This window comes from Engystomops pustulosus, chromosome 3 (genome assembly GCF_040894005.1).
Source record: "Engystomops pustulosus chromosome 3, aEngPut4.maternal, whole genome shotgun sequence".
Taxonomy (NCBI): domain Eukaryota; kingdom Metazoa; phylum Chordata; class Amphibia; order Anura; family Leptodactylidae; genus Engystomops; species Engystomops pustulosus.
Genome location: NC_092413.1, coordinates 75,361,536 through 75,375,099, shown reverse-complemented (window position 1 = coordinate 75,375,099; position 13,564 = coordinate 75,361,536). Strand labels below are relative to the sequence as shown.

General features: G+C 42.9%; 1 protein-coding gene across 3 annotated transcripts in view; it reads left to right on the top strand.

Annotated features, from left to right (window-relative positions):
- Nucleotides 1–13,564, top strand: part of LYST (lysosomal trafficking regulator) — a 511,246-nt gene that overhangs the window by 334,464 nt on the left and 163,218 nt on the right. For all 3 annotated transcript variants that reach the window (XM_072141114.1, XM_072141113.1, XM_072141115.1), the window contains exon 32: nucleotides 11,468–11,656. In XM_072141114.1, coding sequence (XP_071997215.1) covers nucleotides 11,468–11,656 — 189 coding nt within the window. The remainder of the gene's footprint in view (nucleotides 1–11,467; nucleotides 11,657–13,564) is intronic.

Below are 13,564 nucleotides of genomic sequence, written 5' to 3'. Positions count from 1 at the left end.
GGGTGGTGATTTGAGTCACTGTTGCCTTTCTATCAGCTCGAACCAGTCTGCCCATTCTCCTCTGACCTCTGGCATCAACAAGGCATTTCCGCCCACAGAACTGCCGCTCACTGGATGTTTTTTCTTTTTCGGACCATTCTCTGTAAACCCTAGAGATGGTTGTGCGTGAAAATCCCAGTAGATCAGCAGTTTCTGAAATATTCAGACCAGCCCTTCTGGCACCAACAACCATGCCACGTTCAAAGGCACTCAAATCACCTTTCTTCCCCATACTGAAGCTCGGTTTGAACTGCAGGAGATTGTCTTGACCATGTCTACATGCCTAAATGCACTGAGTTGCTGCCATGTGATTGGCTGATTAGAAATTTAATGTTAACGAGCAGTTGGACAGGTTTACCTAATAAAGTGGCCGGTGAGTGTATACTCGAGTATAAGCCGACACGAGTATAAGCGAGGCACCTAATTTTTCCACAAAAAACTGGGTACTCGAGTATAAGCCGAGAGTGGGAAATGCATTGATCACAGCCTCCCAGTATAAAGCCAGCCAGCCCCCTTTAGTAGTATATAGCCAGCCCCTTTTAGTAGTATATAGCCAGCCCCCTTTAGTGGTATATAGCCAGCCCCCTTTAGTGGTATATAGCCAGCCCCCTTTAGTGGTATATAGCCAGCCCCCTTTAGTGGTATATAGCCAGCCCCCTTTAGTAGTATATAGCCAGCCCCCTTAAGAATGTATCCAGTTCCCTTTAGTATATAGCCAGCCCCCTTTAGTATGCAGTCAGCCCCCTTTAGTATGCAGCCAGCTCCCTGCATCATGGGCTGCACAGCTCCCCGGCAGAGAACTGCCTGCCGAGGTTGTACAGATCATCACTAAATTTAGCTCCAGTTAGTTTCCTGGTTGCTGGAGAAGGTTTGGCCAGCCTTTTCATCCCACCTTTAAACTGCCTTGACCTGTTAGGTTGTAATTCCCTTGGTTTCACAAGTAATCCTTGCTATAGCTGTCCTTTGCTGCCATCTATTGCTGAAATGTAGTGTAGACACCTGCCTACTGCTGAAAGGTTAAAATCTAATATTTATTTTACTGTATATACTTGAGTATAAGCTGAGTTTTTCAGCACAAAAAATGTGTTGAAAAGCTCAAACTTTGCTTATATTCGAGTCAAAGTCCTGGATGCTTTTTGTGCTGTGCAAACTGCTTAAATACTATATGGCTATATACTAAAGGGGAATGGCTGGCTATATACTACAGGGGGCTGGCTATATACCACAGAGGCCTGGCTGCCTGACTGCAGGGGATGGCAGGCTATTTACTGCAGGGGGATGGCAGGCTATTTACTGCAGGGGGAAGGCAGGCTATTTACTGCAGGGGGATGGCAGGCTATTTACTGCAGGGGGATGGCAGGCTATTTACTGCAGGGGGATGGCAGGCTATTTACTGCAGGGGGATGGCAGGCTATTTACTGCAGGGGGATGGCAGGCTATTTACTGCAGGGGGATGGCAGGCTATTTACTGCAGGGGGATGGCAGGCTATTTACTGCAGGGGGATGGCAGGCTATTTACTGCAGGGGGATGGCAGGCTATTTACTGCAGGGGGATGGCAGGCTATTTACTGCAGGGGGATGGCAGGCTATTTACTGCAGGGGGATGGCAGGCTATTTACTGCAGGGGGATGGCAGGCTATTTACTGCAGGGGGATGGCAGGCCATTTACTGCAGGGGGATGGCAGGCCATTTACTGCAGGGGGATGGCAGGCCATTTACTGCAGGGGGGTGGCAGGCCATTTACTGCAGGGGGGTGGCAGGCCATTTACTGCAGGGGGGTGGCAGGCCATTTACTGCAGGGGGGTGGCAGGCCATTTACTGCAGGGGGATGGCAGGCCATTTACTGCAGGGGGATGGCAGGCCATTTACTGCAGGGGGATGGCAGGCTATTTACTGCAGGGTGATGGCAGGCTATTTACTGCAGGGGAATGGCAGGCTATTTACTGCAGGGGAATGGCAGGCTATTTACTGCAGGGGGATGGCAGGCTATTTACTGCAGGGTGATGGCAGGCTATTTACTGCAGGGGAATGGCAGGCTATTTACTGCAGGGGAATGGCAGGCTATTTACTGCAGGGGAATGGCAGGCTATTTACTGCAGGGGAATGGCAGACTATTTACTGTGAGGCTGTGAGCAATGCATTTCCCACCCTCTGCTTACACTCGAGTCAATAGATTTTCACAGTTTTTGGTGGTAAAATCTTGACTTATACTTGTGTCTGCTTATACTCGGTAAGTTGCAACATGTGCTATCTTTCCTGCAGGATCCCAGATAGTGATTGGTTAGTAGCTCAGCATGCTTTGTAATGAGCTCTGTAAGTATCTTTAAATATGGGATCATTCCAAACCTCTGGGTCAGTGCTTGGGAGCCTTTTCATTTGCATTTGCAGATTTTTAGTTCTGCAAATAGATTGCTGCCCAAGAAGTGGGGCCAAGCAGACTTATATTGTGTTCCTTCTGACCCCTGGATCTACGCTGTGATACTCCTAAACTCATACTGCACAATGAAATCTTCACCACAGCCATCCAATCAACTGCCTTGTGTGCGTCTGCAGGAAGGACCATTATCAGGGTGTTACTTGTTGCTGTTTGGACCATGCCTGCCATTTAAAACCACTGTCAGTTTTGTAAATATTTCTGTTGTCAAGTATGATCCCTGACCTGCTGCTAACTTCACGAGACTCTCTTTATCTACCTCATGGCCTCGCCAGCCCCAGATAGATAGAACAATGCCCGACATAATTAATGCCCCCCATTCTATAATTTAAAAAATAACAACATAATACTCACCTCTTTGTAGCAGGTTTCTTCCTTTCCCTCGGTCTTCGGTAGTTTGGTGTAGAGGCGTGGGATAGTGACATCACTACTCCGCACTAATTACACCAAGCCGCGGAGCTACAGAGGGCCGGAGAGCTGACAGCTGGTAAGTGTCAGCCTCCTCTACGCTACACAGGTCGGGCAATGACGTCGATTGCGTGACCTGTGTAGCTGTCCGTTATACACAGACGCAGAAGCAGCGGTGCTGTGCTGCGTCTGTGTGTTAGTCAATAGTACCGGCATCGTACTATGGCGGTACTATAGATTATGTTAAAAGCTCCGGACCGGCCCAGGACCGACCGGCCCACCGGGAAAACTCCCGGTGGGTACAATGGCCGGTCCGACCTTGTATGAGATGGATAGATATGAGATGGATAAATACATAGGTAGATATGAGATAGATAGATAGATAAAGATACATACATAGATGTCCCAAATAGGCTTGCACCCACCCCTTATGATTGATGTGCTGCTTTGGACTTTCTACAAGTAGATAGATAGATAGATAGATATGAGATAGATAAATAGATACATATATAGATAGATGTATACATACATTAACCAAGTTCACAGCTGCACCATTTAAAGAAGCTTAGTTTGGGTGCTCGCCCTTCTCAGTGGGTTGACTCTCTACCTCTTCATCCATAAAAGTAAAAAATAGGCTGCACACCACAATATAAAAAAGAGTGGATACTTTATTCACCCAAGTGCTAAGTTTCGGACCCTCTTTAGAATCCTGAAGAGGATCCGAAACGTAGCACTTGGGTGAATAAAGTACCCACTCTTTTTTATATTGTGGTGTGCAGCCTATTTTTTACTTTTATAGATGTATACATAGATAGATATAAATACATAGATAGTATATATAGCTATGGTGTCATTGGTCAGCAGGGGCTTGTGATGAGGCCCTCCATCCTGCTACTAAAGGTACTAATTGAGGACTCCATCCTGCTACTAAAGGTTCTAATTGAGGACTGAGAGGCAAAATACTTTGAGGATTGCTACGGACACCTGGAACACAGTTATGTGTGCTCAGAATGACGTTTACACTTTAAATCAGGGCCGGCTCCAGCACCCGGCATACCTGGACAAGTGCCGAGGCCCAGAGAGCTGCCTGGGGCCCACTTATGCTGTGCACATCTTCAGTCATTACTTCTTGTGAGTACGAGCTGTGTCCTGCACTGTTCCTCCTCTACTCGGACAAGACATAGCACAGGCAGAGGCTACAGAGTGGCCTGTGTGATACAGCACATCATAGGTTAACCCCCCCATCACCTCTTCCCATGGAACTGCAGTAAAGCAGAAATCTTGCAGCTTAGAGATCGGGACGACCAGATGGACGAGGAGAAGCCAGAAGACTCCTCTGTGTGACACCAGGGCTGCTGCAGACACAACAGGGTGTATGATGGTATGTGACATGTATGGATGTGTATTACTGATCCATATAGTGAGTGTTTGGAATGTGTGACGATGTGTTTGCCTGCACGTGTGTCTGTTTGCATGTATCTTGTCAGTGTGTGTTTGCCTCCGTGCTTGTCTGTCTGTATGTATCTGTCTGCATGTAGCTATACTAACCTGCATGTGTGACTGCCTGTATATATGTCTTGCCTGCATGTGTAACTGCCTGTATATATGTCTTGCCTGCATGTGTAACTGCCTGTATATATGTCTTGCTGCATGTGTGACTGCCTGTATATATATGTCATGCTGCATGTGTGACTGCCTGTATATATATATGTCATGCTGCATGTGTGACTGCCTGTATATATATATGTCATGCTGCATGTGTGACTGCCTATATATATGTCTTGCTGCATGTGTGACCGCCTGTATATATGTCTTGCTGCATGTGTGACCGCCTGTATATATGTCTTGCTGCATGTGTGACCGCCTGTATATATGTCTTGCTGCATGTGTGAATGTCTGTATATATGTCTTGCTGCATGTGTGAATGTCTGTATGTATGTCTTGCTGCATGTGTGGATGTCCGTTGGTTTATAGACTAGAAATATTAATCACCTCAAATGTACATGAGAAGGAGATAGGGTTGTGTTTCAGCAGTGATGTGTATTTTGAGATTCTGCAGCAGCAAAGTTGTGTATTATGATGTTAGGTTGCAGCAGTGATCTGTATTATGAGGTTCTGCAGCAGCTGAGTTGAAGCTTCAGTTTTATTACTTGGCAGAGGGGAGGAGCACAAATTTTTAGGTTCGTCCTCTTGGTTAAATGACCTCAAAACTGCCCTGACCCTGATATGGCTCTTTGGGTTGATAAACTAAGGAATATTTCAGGGAACAGGAGACTGTTTTAGTTTCTGAATTTTAAATGCTGACACGTGAGTTCACTGCAAAGGGGCCCACTGAGGCTCTGTCGCCCAGAGGCCTACGGAAACCTGGAGCCGGGCCTGCTTTAAATGTTGATGCATGCCTGCATCCATTGGGAGAGGTAGTAGCCAGAAAAGGGGAAAAGCCTCCTCAGGATCTCAGAGTGTTTGTTTGTCTATATTCATTTTAGCCTAAAAAAACTTCAAAAGGGTGCCAAAAATTCCAACAATAAAAGGTGACACAACAACTACAATGTAGCTTGATAAGTCAATGCTTTAATTCATCATAACAATACATAAAATAATAAATTCTATAGCATATCGCACAGAAAGAGAGTGAGAAATATTACAAAAGACAATAGCTGATGACCGCAGACATGACCGGACAAATGCCGGCCCCTAATTAGTCTCCGCCTAAGTCAGCGCATGCACAGAGCTCACTCGTCTCCGGAACAAAGGAGTGATGTCTCAGTAAATAACTAGGTATGTAAATAAGTAAATACAGACTCCATAACAGAGAACTAGCATAAAAATTGCTCCATACATGGTTATAAGAAAAAATACTGATAATAAAATCTATTAACATGATGATCAAGAAAATAAATTTTAAACAAAAGTACTGTAACTGTACAGTGATTAGGATACCGAGTTAACTGTAATAGACAATAGACACAATTCATAAAATGTATAAGTTCCAAAAAATACATATTGAGTAATACAAAAACATTAGTTACTCTGAAAAGATACTAAATATTAAGAAATAAAGTGGAAAAAGTGCAAAAAATTTGCTATATATGTAATTATGTTGTAATAAATACTTCATTAAGTGCATAAACTATACAAGCTATTAGTAGCATTTTTTCATTAAAGTCCAATGTGTCATCCACTCTCCTGGTCCCTTTTTTTATTCATAGATTGTCAAGTGAGCAATCTTAGATCCTCTCCAAAGAATCCTCTTATAGGGAATATTTACATTTATTTGCATAGCCACTAGATCACGAGAATGAATGTAAGAAAACCTAATAACAAAGACAAAATATCAGAAAATCACAAACTAAACAATTAAAAATATAAACATAGAATATGCTTCCAATTAAAAAAATATGTTACATGTTATGCTAATGGGTTCATTGAAACCAATAGGGGAGATGGTGTTAAGGGTCACTATCCATTTATTCTCTTTCTGCAAAAGAGCATGTTTGAGATTGCCCCCATGCCACTCTAAATACACTCAATACTATCAATTCCACGAACCTCAAAACCTTTAGGGTTACAAGAGTGGAATTCATAGAAGTGACGTGGAATTGTCTCCAGTTTGTCAATACGTTCTGCTTGAGAAGCTGCTGTTTGCATGCTCCACCAACTCTGACTTTCAAGGCTGGTGTAGTCATGCCGACGTAGAATTGTTTACACAGGCATTCTGCAAGATAATTTATGCCAGCTGTATTGCATGTAATATTGTGTTCAATCATGTACTCTTTGTCACCTGCTGTGTTAAAGAAAGAGGTGGATCTAGTTATATATTTACATGTTGTACAATGCCTGCATGTACATGTGCCCCATCTTGGTCCTTGGCTACCAAACACATTTTGTTTGGGAGGTACATAATGGTTTGCTGTTAAACATTGCCCAATTGGAAACAATTGCCTGTCACCTAAGGATTTTGAGGTTTGAGGCATTGATAGTGTATTTTGGGTGGTGTGGGGGTGATCTCAAACATGCTGTTTTTCAGAAAAGACCAAAAGGATACTGACCCTTTACACCAGTGATGGCTAACCTATGGCACTGGTGCCAGAGGCGGCACTCTGAGCCCTTTCTGTGGGCACTCAGGGCATCACCAGAGATGACTCCAGGTATCTTCCTGCAGTCCCAGACAGCCCAGGACCTGCTGTGCACAGAGCTATTTTAAAGTGACAGCTGTACCTGGGACTATTTTCTGCTTTATTGGTGTCCTCAGAGAGCTGGTATCAATGAAAACATTGAGACATAGAAGGGAGTATAAATCACAAATTAAATTTCTGTGTTGGCACTTTGCGATAAATAAGTGGGTCTTTGTTGAAGTTTGGGCACTCGGTCTCTAAAAGGTTTGCCATCACTGCTTTACACCATCTCCCCTATTGGTTTCAATGAATCAATTCGCTTCAGACCTTTTTTGTTAATTCCTTTAACATATCTTTTAATTGAAAGTTTATTTAATGCTTTAATTTTTTTTTATTGGTTTTGTTAGGTTTTCTTACATTCATTCTTGTGATTTAGTGGCTGTGCTATGCATTTATATGTAAATAAAAAAAAAAAAAAAAAAAATATATATATATACACACAGTGCCTACAAGTAGTATTCAACCCCCTACAGATTTAGCAGGTTTGATAAGAAGCAAATAAGTTGGAGCCTTCAAACTTCAAACAAGAGCAGGATTTATTAACAGTTGCATAAATCTTACAAACCAAAAAGTTATGTTGCTCAGTTAAATTTTAATAAATGTTAAATATAAAAGTATGGGTCAATTATTATTTAACCCCTAGGTTTAATATTTTGTGGAATAACCCTTGTTTGCAAATTACAGCTAATAATCGTCTTTTATAAGACCTGATCAGGCCGGCACAGGTCTCTGGAGTTATCTTGGCCCACTCCTCCATGCAGATCTTCTCCAAGTTATCTAGGTTCTTTGGGTGACTCGTGTGGACTCACTAGGACTCACTAGGCCACTGCAACACCTTAATTTTTTCCCTCTTGAACCAGGCCTTGGTTTTCTTGGCTGTGTGCTTTGGGTCGTTGTCTTGTTGGAAGATGAAATGACGACGCATCTTAAGATCCTTGATGGAGGAGGGGAGGTTCTTGGCCAAAATCTCCAAGTAGGCCGTGCTATCCATCTTCCCATGGATGCGGACCAGATGGCCAGGCCCCTTGGCTGAGAAGCAGCCCCACAGCATGATGCTGCCACCACCATGCTTGACTGTAGGGATGATATTCTTGGGGTCGTATGCAGTGCCATCCAGTCTCCAAACATCACGTGTGTGGTTGGCACCAAAGATCTCGATCTTGGTCTCATCAGACCAGAGAACCTTGAACCAGTCTGTCTCAGAGTCCTCTGAGTGATCATGAGCAAACTGTACACGAGCCTTGACATGACGCTTTGAAAGTAAAGGTACCTTACATGCTCGTCTGGAACGGAGACCATTGCGGTGGAGTACGTTACTTATGGTATTGACTGAAACCAATGTCCCCACTGCCATGAGATCTTACCGGAGCTCCTTCCCTGTTGTCCTTAGGTTAGCCTTGACTCTTCGGACAAGCCTGGCCTCGGCAAGGGAGGAAACTTTCAAAGGCTGTCCAGGCCGTGGAAGGCTAACAGTAGTTCCATAAGCCTTCCACTTCTGGATAATACTCCCAACAGTGGAGACAGGTAGCCCCAACTCCTTGGAAGGGGTTTTGTACCACATGCCAGCCTTGTGACCCTCCACGATCTTGTCTCTAATGGCCTTGGAATGCTCCTTTGTCTTTCCCATGTTGACCATGTATGAGTGCTGTTGACAAGTTTGGGGAGGGTCTTAAAAAGTCAGAAAAGGCTGGAAAAACAGATAATTAATCCAAACATGTGAAGCTCATTGTTCTTTGTGCCTGAACTACTTCTTAATACTTTAGGGGAACCAAACAGAATTCTGGTAGTTTGAAGGGTTGAATAATAATTGACCCATACTTTTATGTTTAAAATTTATTAAAATTTAACTGAGCAACATAACTTTTTGGTTTGTAAGATTTATGCATCTGTTAATAAATCCTGCTCTTGTTTGAGGTTTGAAGGCTGTAACTTATCTGCTTCTTATCAAACCTGCTAAATCTGCAGGGGGTTGAATACTACTGGTAGGCACTGTATATATATATATGTTGCACTTTCATGAAAAAATGTTACTAATAACTTGTATGGTTTATGCACTTTATGAAGTATTTATTAATATAATTACATAAATAGCCCATTTAATTTGCATTTTATTTCTTATTATTTAGTGTCTATTCAGATGAACTAATGTTAACGCATTACTCAATGGGGCAGATTTACTTACCCGGTCCATTTGCGATCCAGCGGCGCGTTCTCTGCGCTGGATTCGGGTCCGGCCGGGATTAATTAAGGCAGTTCCCCCGACGTCCACCAGGTGGCGCTGCTGCGCTGAAGTTCCCTGGAACGCACTGGAATACACCAAGCCAGGATGAGTGAAGGTAAGTGCAATTTTCGCGACACATTTTTTTTTTTAAACTGCGGCGGTTTTTCCGAATCCGTCAGGTTTTCGTTCGGCCACACCCCCCGATTTCCGTCGCGTGCATGCCAGCGCCGATGCGCCACAATCCGATCGCGTGCTCCAAAATCCCGGGGCAATCCAGGGGAAATCGGCGCAAATAGGAAATATTCGGGTAACACGTCGGGAAAACGCGAATCGGGCCCTTAGTAAATGACCCCCAATATGTCATTCTTTGGACCTTATAATTCTTATGAATTTTGTCCATTGTCTATTACAGTTAACGGGGTATTCCCATCTGGGCATTTACATTTAATTTAAATCATTGGCCATGTATAAACATCTCTTCAATTGGATGTTATTTAAAAAAGTGTTCCTGCGTGAACATAATTTCTCAAAAATGTAGTGATGTTGTCCCTTAGAAACGAGATAGCTTCCTCGGATACGACCACCCATACTCTGGCAGCGGTGGCCAGACATTTCATATACAAAATCTTTAGTTTCTTTGTGCAATTACTTTGGCAGAGGTGGCCGTATCCAAAGAGTAACTCTTGTTTCTAAGGGACGATATGACTACATTTATGAGAAATTATCTTCTTACAGGTAAAGTCCATTTCATTAAAGCAGATTAATGAAATGGAATGTCCAGACGAGAATACCCCTTTAACTCTGTATCCTAATTACTGTACAGTGACTTTTTAAAATTGTCTTTCTTGTTCATCATGTTAATAAATCTATTATTATCATTATTTTTTTCTTATAACCATGTATGCTTGGTCTCTGTTGTGCAGTCTGTATTTACTTATTCATCACTCCCTTGTGCTTAAGAGTAGCGCATTCCACGTATGCTGAATCTCCTGGTTGTGCAGTCAGCGTTACTAGGTTACATCAAGTGATGTCATTAGGGGCGGGCATTTGTCTGGTCATGTGCGAGATCATGTGACCGGGTGCGCCATCATGTCTCTGCACAGGTGTAGTGATTTCATCAATGTATTAGGTATATATACTTCCTTTTTACTTACAACACACACCTACTGACGAAGCCGCAGGGTTAAAAGTTCGCTGAGGTGATGCTGTCCCGTGTTTCAATACACTGACAGGATGATGCAAGGTATACATAGGGTATTATCCTGATTTTTTTTAATAGTTCAACTACATGGCTCTACTCTGGTGTGACATCTCTGGGAGGTGGTACATCTGATAGACCCCCTGGTTATCACGTCAGCATCTATTTAGAATCACACTAAAGGTCTTAATACACCGGTGCCATCCAATCCAGGTTATTCTGTATATTTCCCCCCTCTTATTGCCTCTATTATAACTTTGATTTTATATTGCTTACTTATAGCTAGCTCTACTAGGAGGTATATTTAAAGAGACATGTTATAACTGGTATTGTCTCCATTTACGTATGCCTTGGTCACCAGTCAGCTATTGATTCACGCAGTGGACTTTTTTAGTCCGCTATTGTCTTTTGAGATATTTCTGACTCTCGCCGTGTGATATGATATAACATTTATTACGGTAATTGTATGCAATGTTATGATAAATGTAAGCATTGACTTTTAGCAAGCTGCATTGTAGTTGTTGTGTACTCTCGCCTTTGTATGTCTATATTCAGTGTGTTGCTGAAAGAGAAGCCTCAGCCAGGTTTTATGAAACTTGCCTTATGTGCTGGCCTGAAGGTTGCAGAAATTCAAGTTGTTCTGAGAACTAATATTAACAAAGTAACTGAAGGACAACTATGTGTATACACCTATGATCATCATTCTAGTTTGATCAAGAGTGTGAGAGAAAACATGATACAAAATATAGTCAGTTGTTTAAACTGAGCTTTGTTTTCAGGAAAGGTCAGATGTCCAAAGTAACAAGACAACGTTTTTTTATGAGCACAGAAAGACTGCATGTTTCTTTACTTGTTGTGCCAGAACTGTTTTTCGGTCTTGAAGGGTGGATTATGTTTGTGATCTCATAAAGGGAACAAGATTGGCAAAAAAATCTGTTAAGTTAAAGGTATTTTCATTTTATTTAGTTCCTTAACTTTATCTCTATTGGCAGACTTTTCCAGCGTCTTGGATCAAAAATGAAAGAAATGTCCAAAATAGCTGGTGATATAACTCAGAGTGTATCTTTAGCTCAAGGAATTGAAAGAAAGGCTGTTATTCAACATATTCGCAATATGTACAAGGTTGATTTGAGTGCTAGTAGGCATTGGCAAGAATTGGTCCAGCAAATGACTCATGACAGGTAAGTGAATATTTTTTTATAAATACAATGTGAGTCATGTTCTTGATTTCTCTGTACATTCAGTTTTATTATTCAATTTCTACCAATAATGTGACAATGTGATAGATTTATTGTATATAGTCTTATTCACACTTTCTAAGTGGCTGTTTGATGCCTTCAGACAACGCACTATTCACTAGGTGACTGAGTGGTATATAGACTGTCTAAGCTAACTGCAGCTATTCTAGCTCCTGCTCTCCTATCACTTTAGACCAGTGATTTTCAACCTGTGTGCCGCGGCACACTAGTGTGCCGCGACACAAGGTTGAGTGTGCCGCAGGGGAAAGTTGCCCGAACTAGGCTGCCCCGGTTTTCTGCCCCATACTTACCTCCAAGTCCCACGCCGCCCGTCTTCTGTAGCTCCTGTACCGCGCGGCCCATGTCACGTGACTGACGCGACCTGACGTCAGGTCGCGTAAGTCACGTGACCAGAGGCGCGCGGTGCAGGAGCTACAGAAGGTGAGCGGATCGCCATTAGGAGTGAAGGTACGCGGAAGAAGACATCAAGGGTAAGTATATAGGGTTATTATTTGTATAAGGAAGGTAGCTAGGGTCTTTTTTTTTATTAGTAAAGGTAGGCTGGGGCTTTTTATTTGTTAAGGGGGGCCTCTAGGGCCTTTTAATTAGTAAAGGGGGGCCTCTAGGGCCTTTTAATTAGTAAAGGGGGGCCTCTAGGGCCTTTTAATTAGTAAAGGGGGGCCTCTAGGGCCTTTTAATTAGTAAAGGGGGGCCTCTAGGGCCTTTTAATTAGTAAAGGGGGGGGCTCTAGGGCCTTTTAATTAGTAAAGGGGGGCTCTAGGGCCTTTTAAATAGTAAAGGGAGGCCGCTACGGGCTCTTAATTTGTAATGGGAGACCGCTAGGGGCATTTTATTAGTAAAGGGAGGCAGCTAGGGCCTTTTTATTAGTAAGGGGAGGCTGCTAGGGGCTCTTGATTAGTAAAGGGAGGCCGTCAGGGGCTTTTTATTAGTAAAGGGAGGCCGCCAGGGGCTTTTTATTAGTAAAGGGAGGCAGCCAGGGCCTTTTTATTAGTAAAGGGAGGCCTTTTATGACTGTTTTAGTGTCATTTTGTGCTATTTTGGTTGGTGGTGTGCCCCAGGATTTTCTAAGTATAAAAAGTGTGCCGCGGCTCAAAAAAGGTTGAAAATCACTGCTTTAGACCCTAGGATCCAACGCGTTTTTTTGCCAGAAAATCATCAGGGGTCTTAGAATTTGGCACTGTATTTTAGGGTACAATAAACACAGGTCCGTGCAGTATGCACGCCCGGCATAGTGGTAGCCGTGGCGCTCGCCGATGTGGCGACAAGCCATTTTCAGCATCCAATCAGATGTTGGAGCGTCACTAGTGACGTAGCTTAGGGGGACGGACAAGCCAACCAATTGTGCCATCATGGGAGGTACCAGGGATGTTCGGACTCCATCGGGTAGCGGTGATCCGTCTCCATGGTAGCCTCGGGTCTTCCGGATAGCCGAGGCTATTTCGTTTTAACCCCTACATTACAATGTGCTGATAGCACATTGTAATGAATGAGGAAAATCCCCATATACTGCCATACTGTAGTATGGCAGTATATGATAGGATCGATCAGACAACCTAGGGTTAAAGTACCCTAGGGAGTCTGAAAAATTGTAAAAATAAAAAAAAAATAAAAAAAAATTATAATAAAAAAACCTAAAATTTCAAATCACCCCCCCTTTCCCTAGAACTGACATAAATATAAATAAACAGTAAAAATCATAAACAAATTAGGTATCGACGCGTCCGAAAATGCCTGATCTATCAAAATATGATTACGTTTTTTCAATGCGTTTAACCCCGTAACGGAAAATAGCGCCCAAATTCGAAAATGGCACTTTTTTGCCATTTTGAA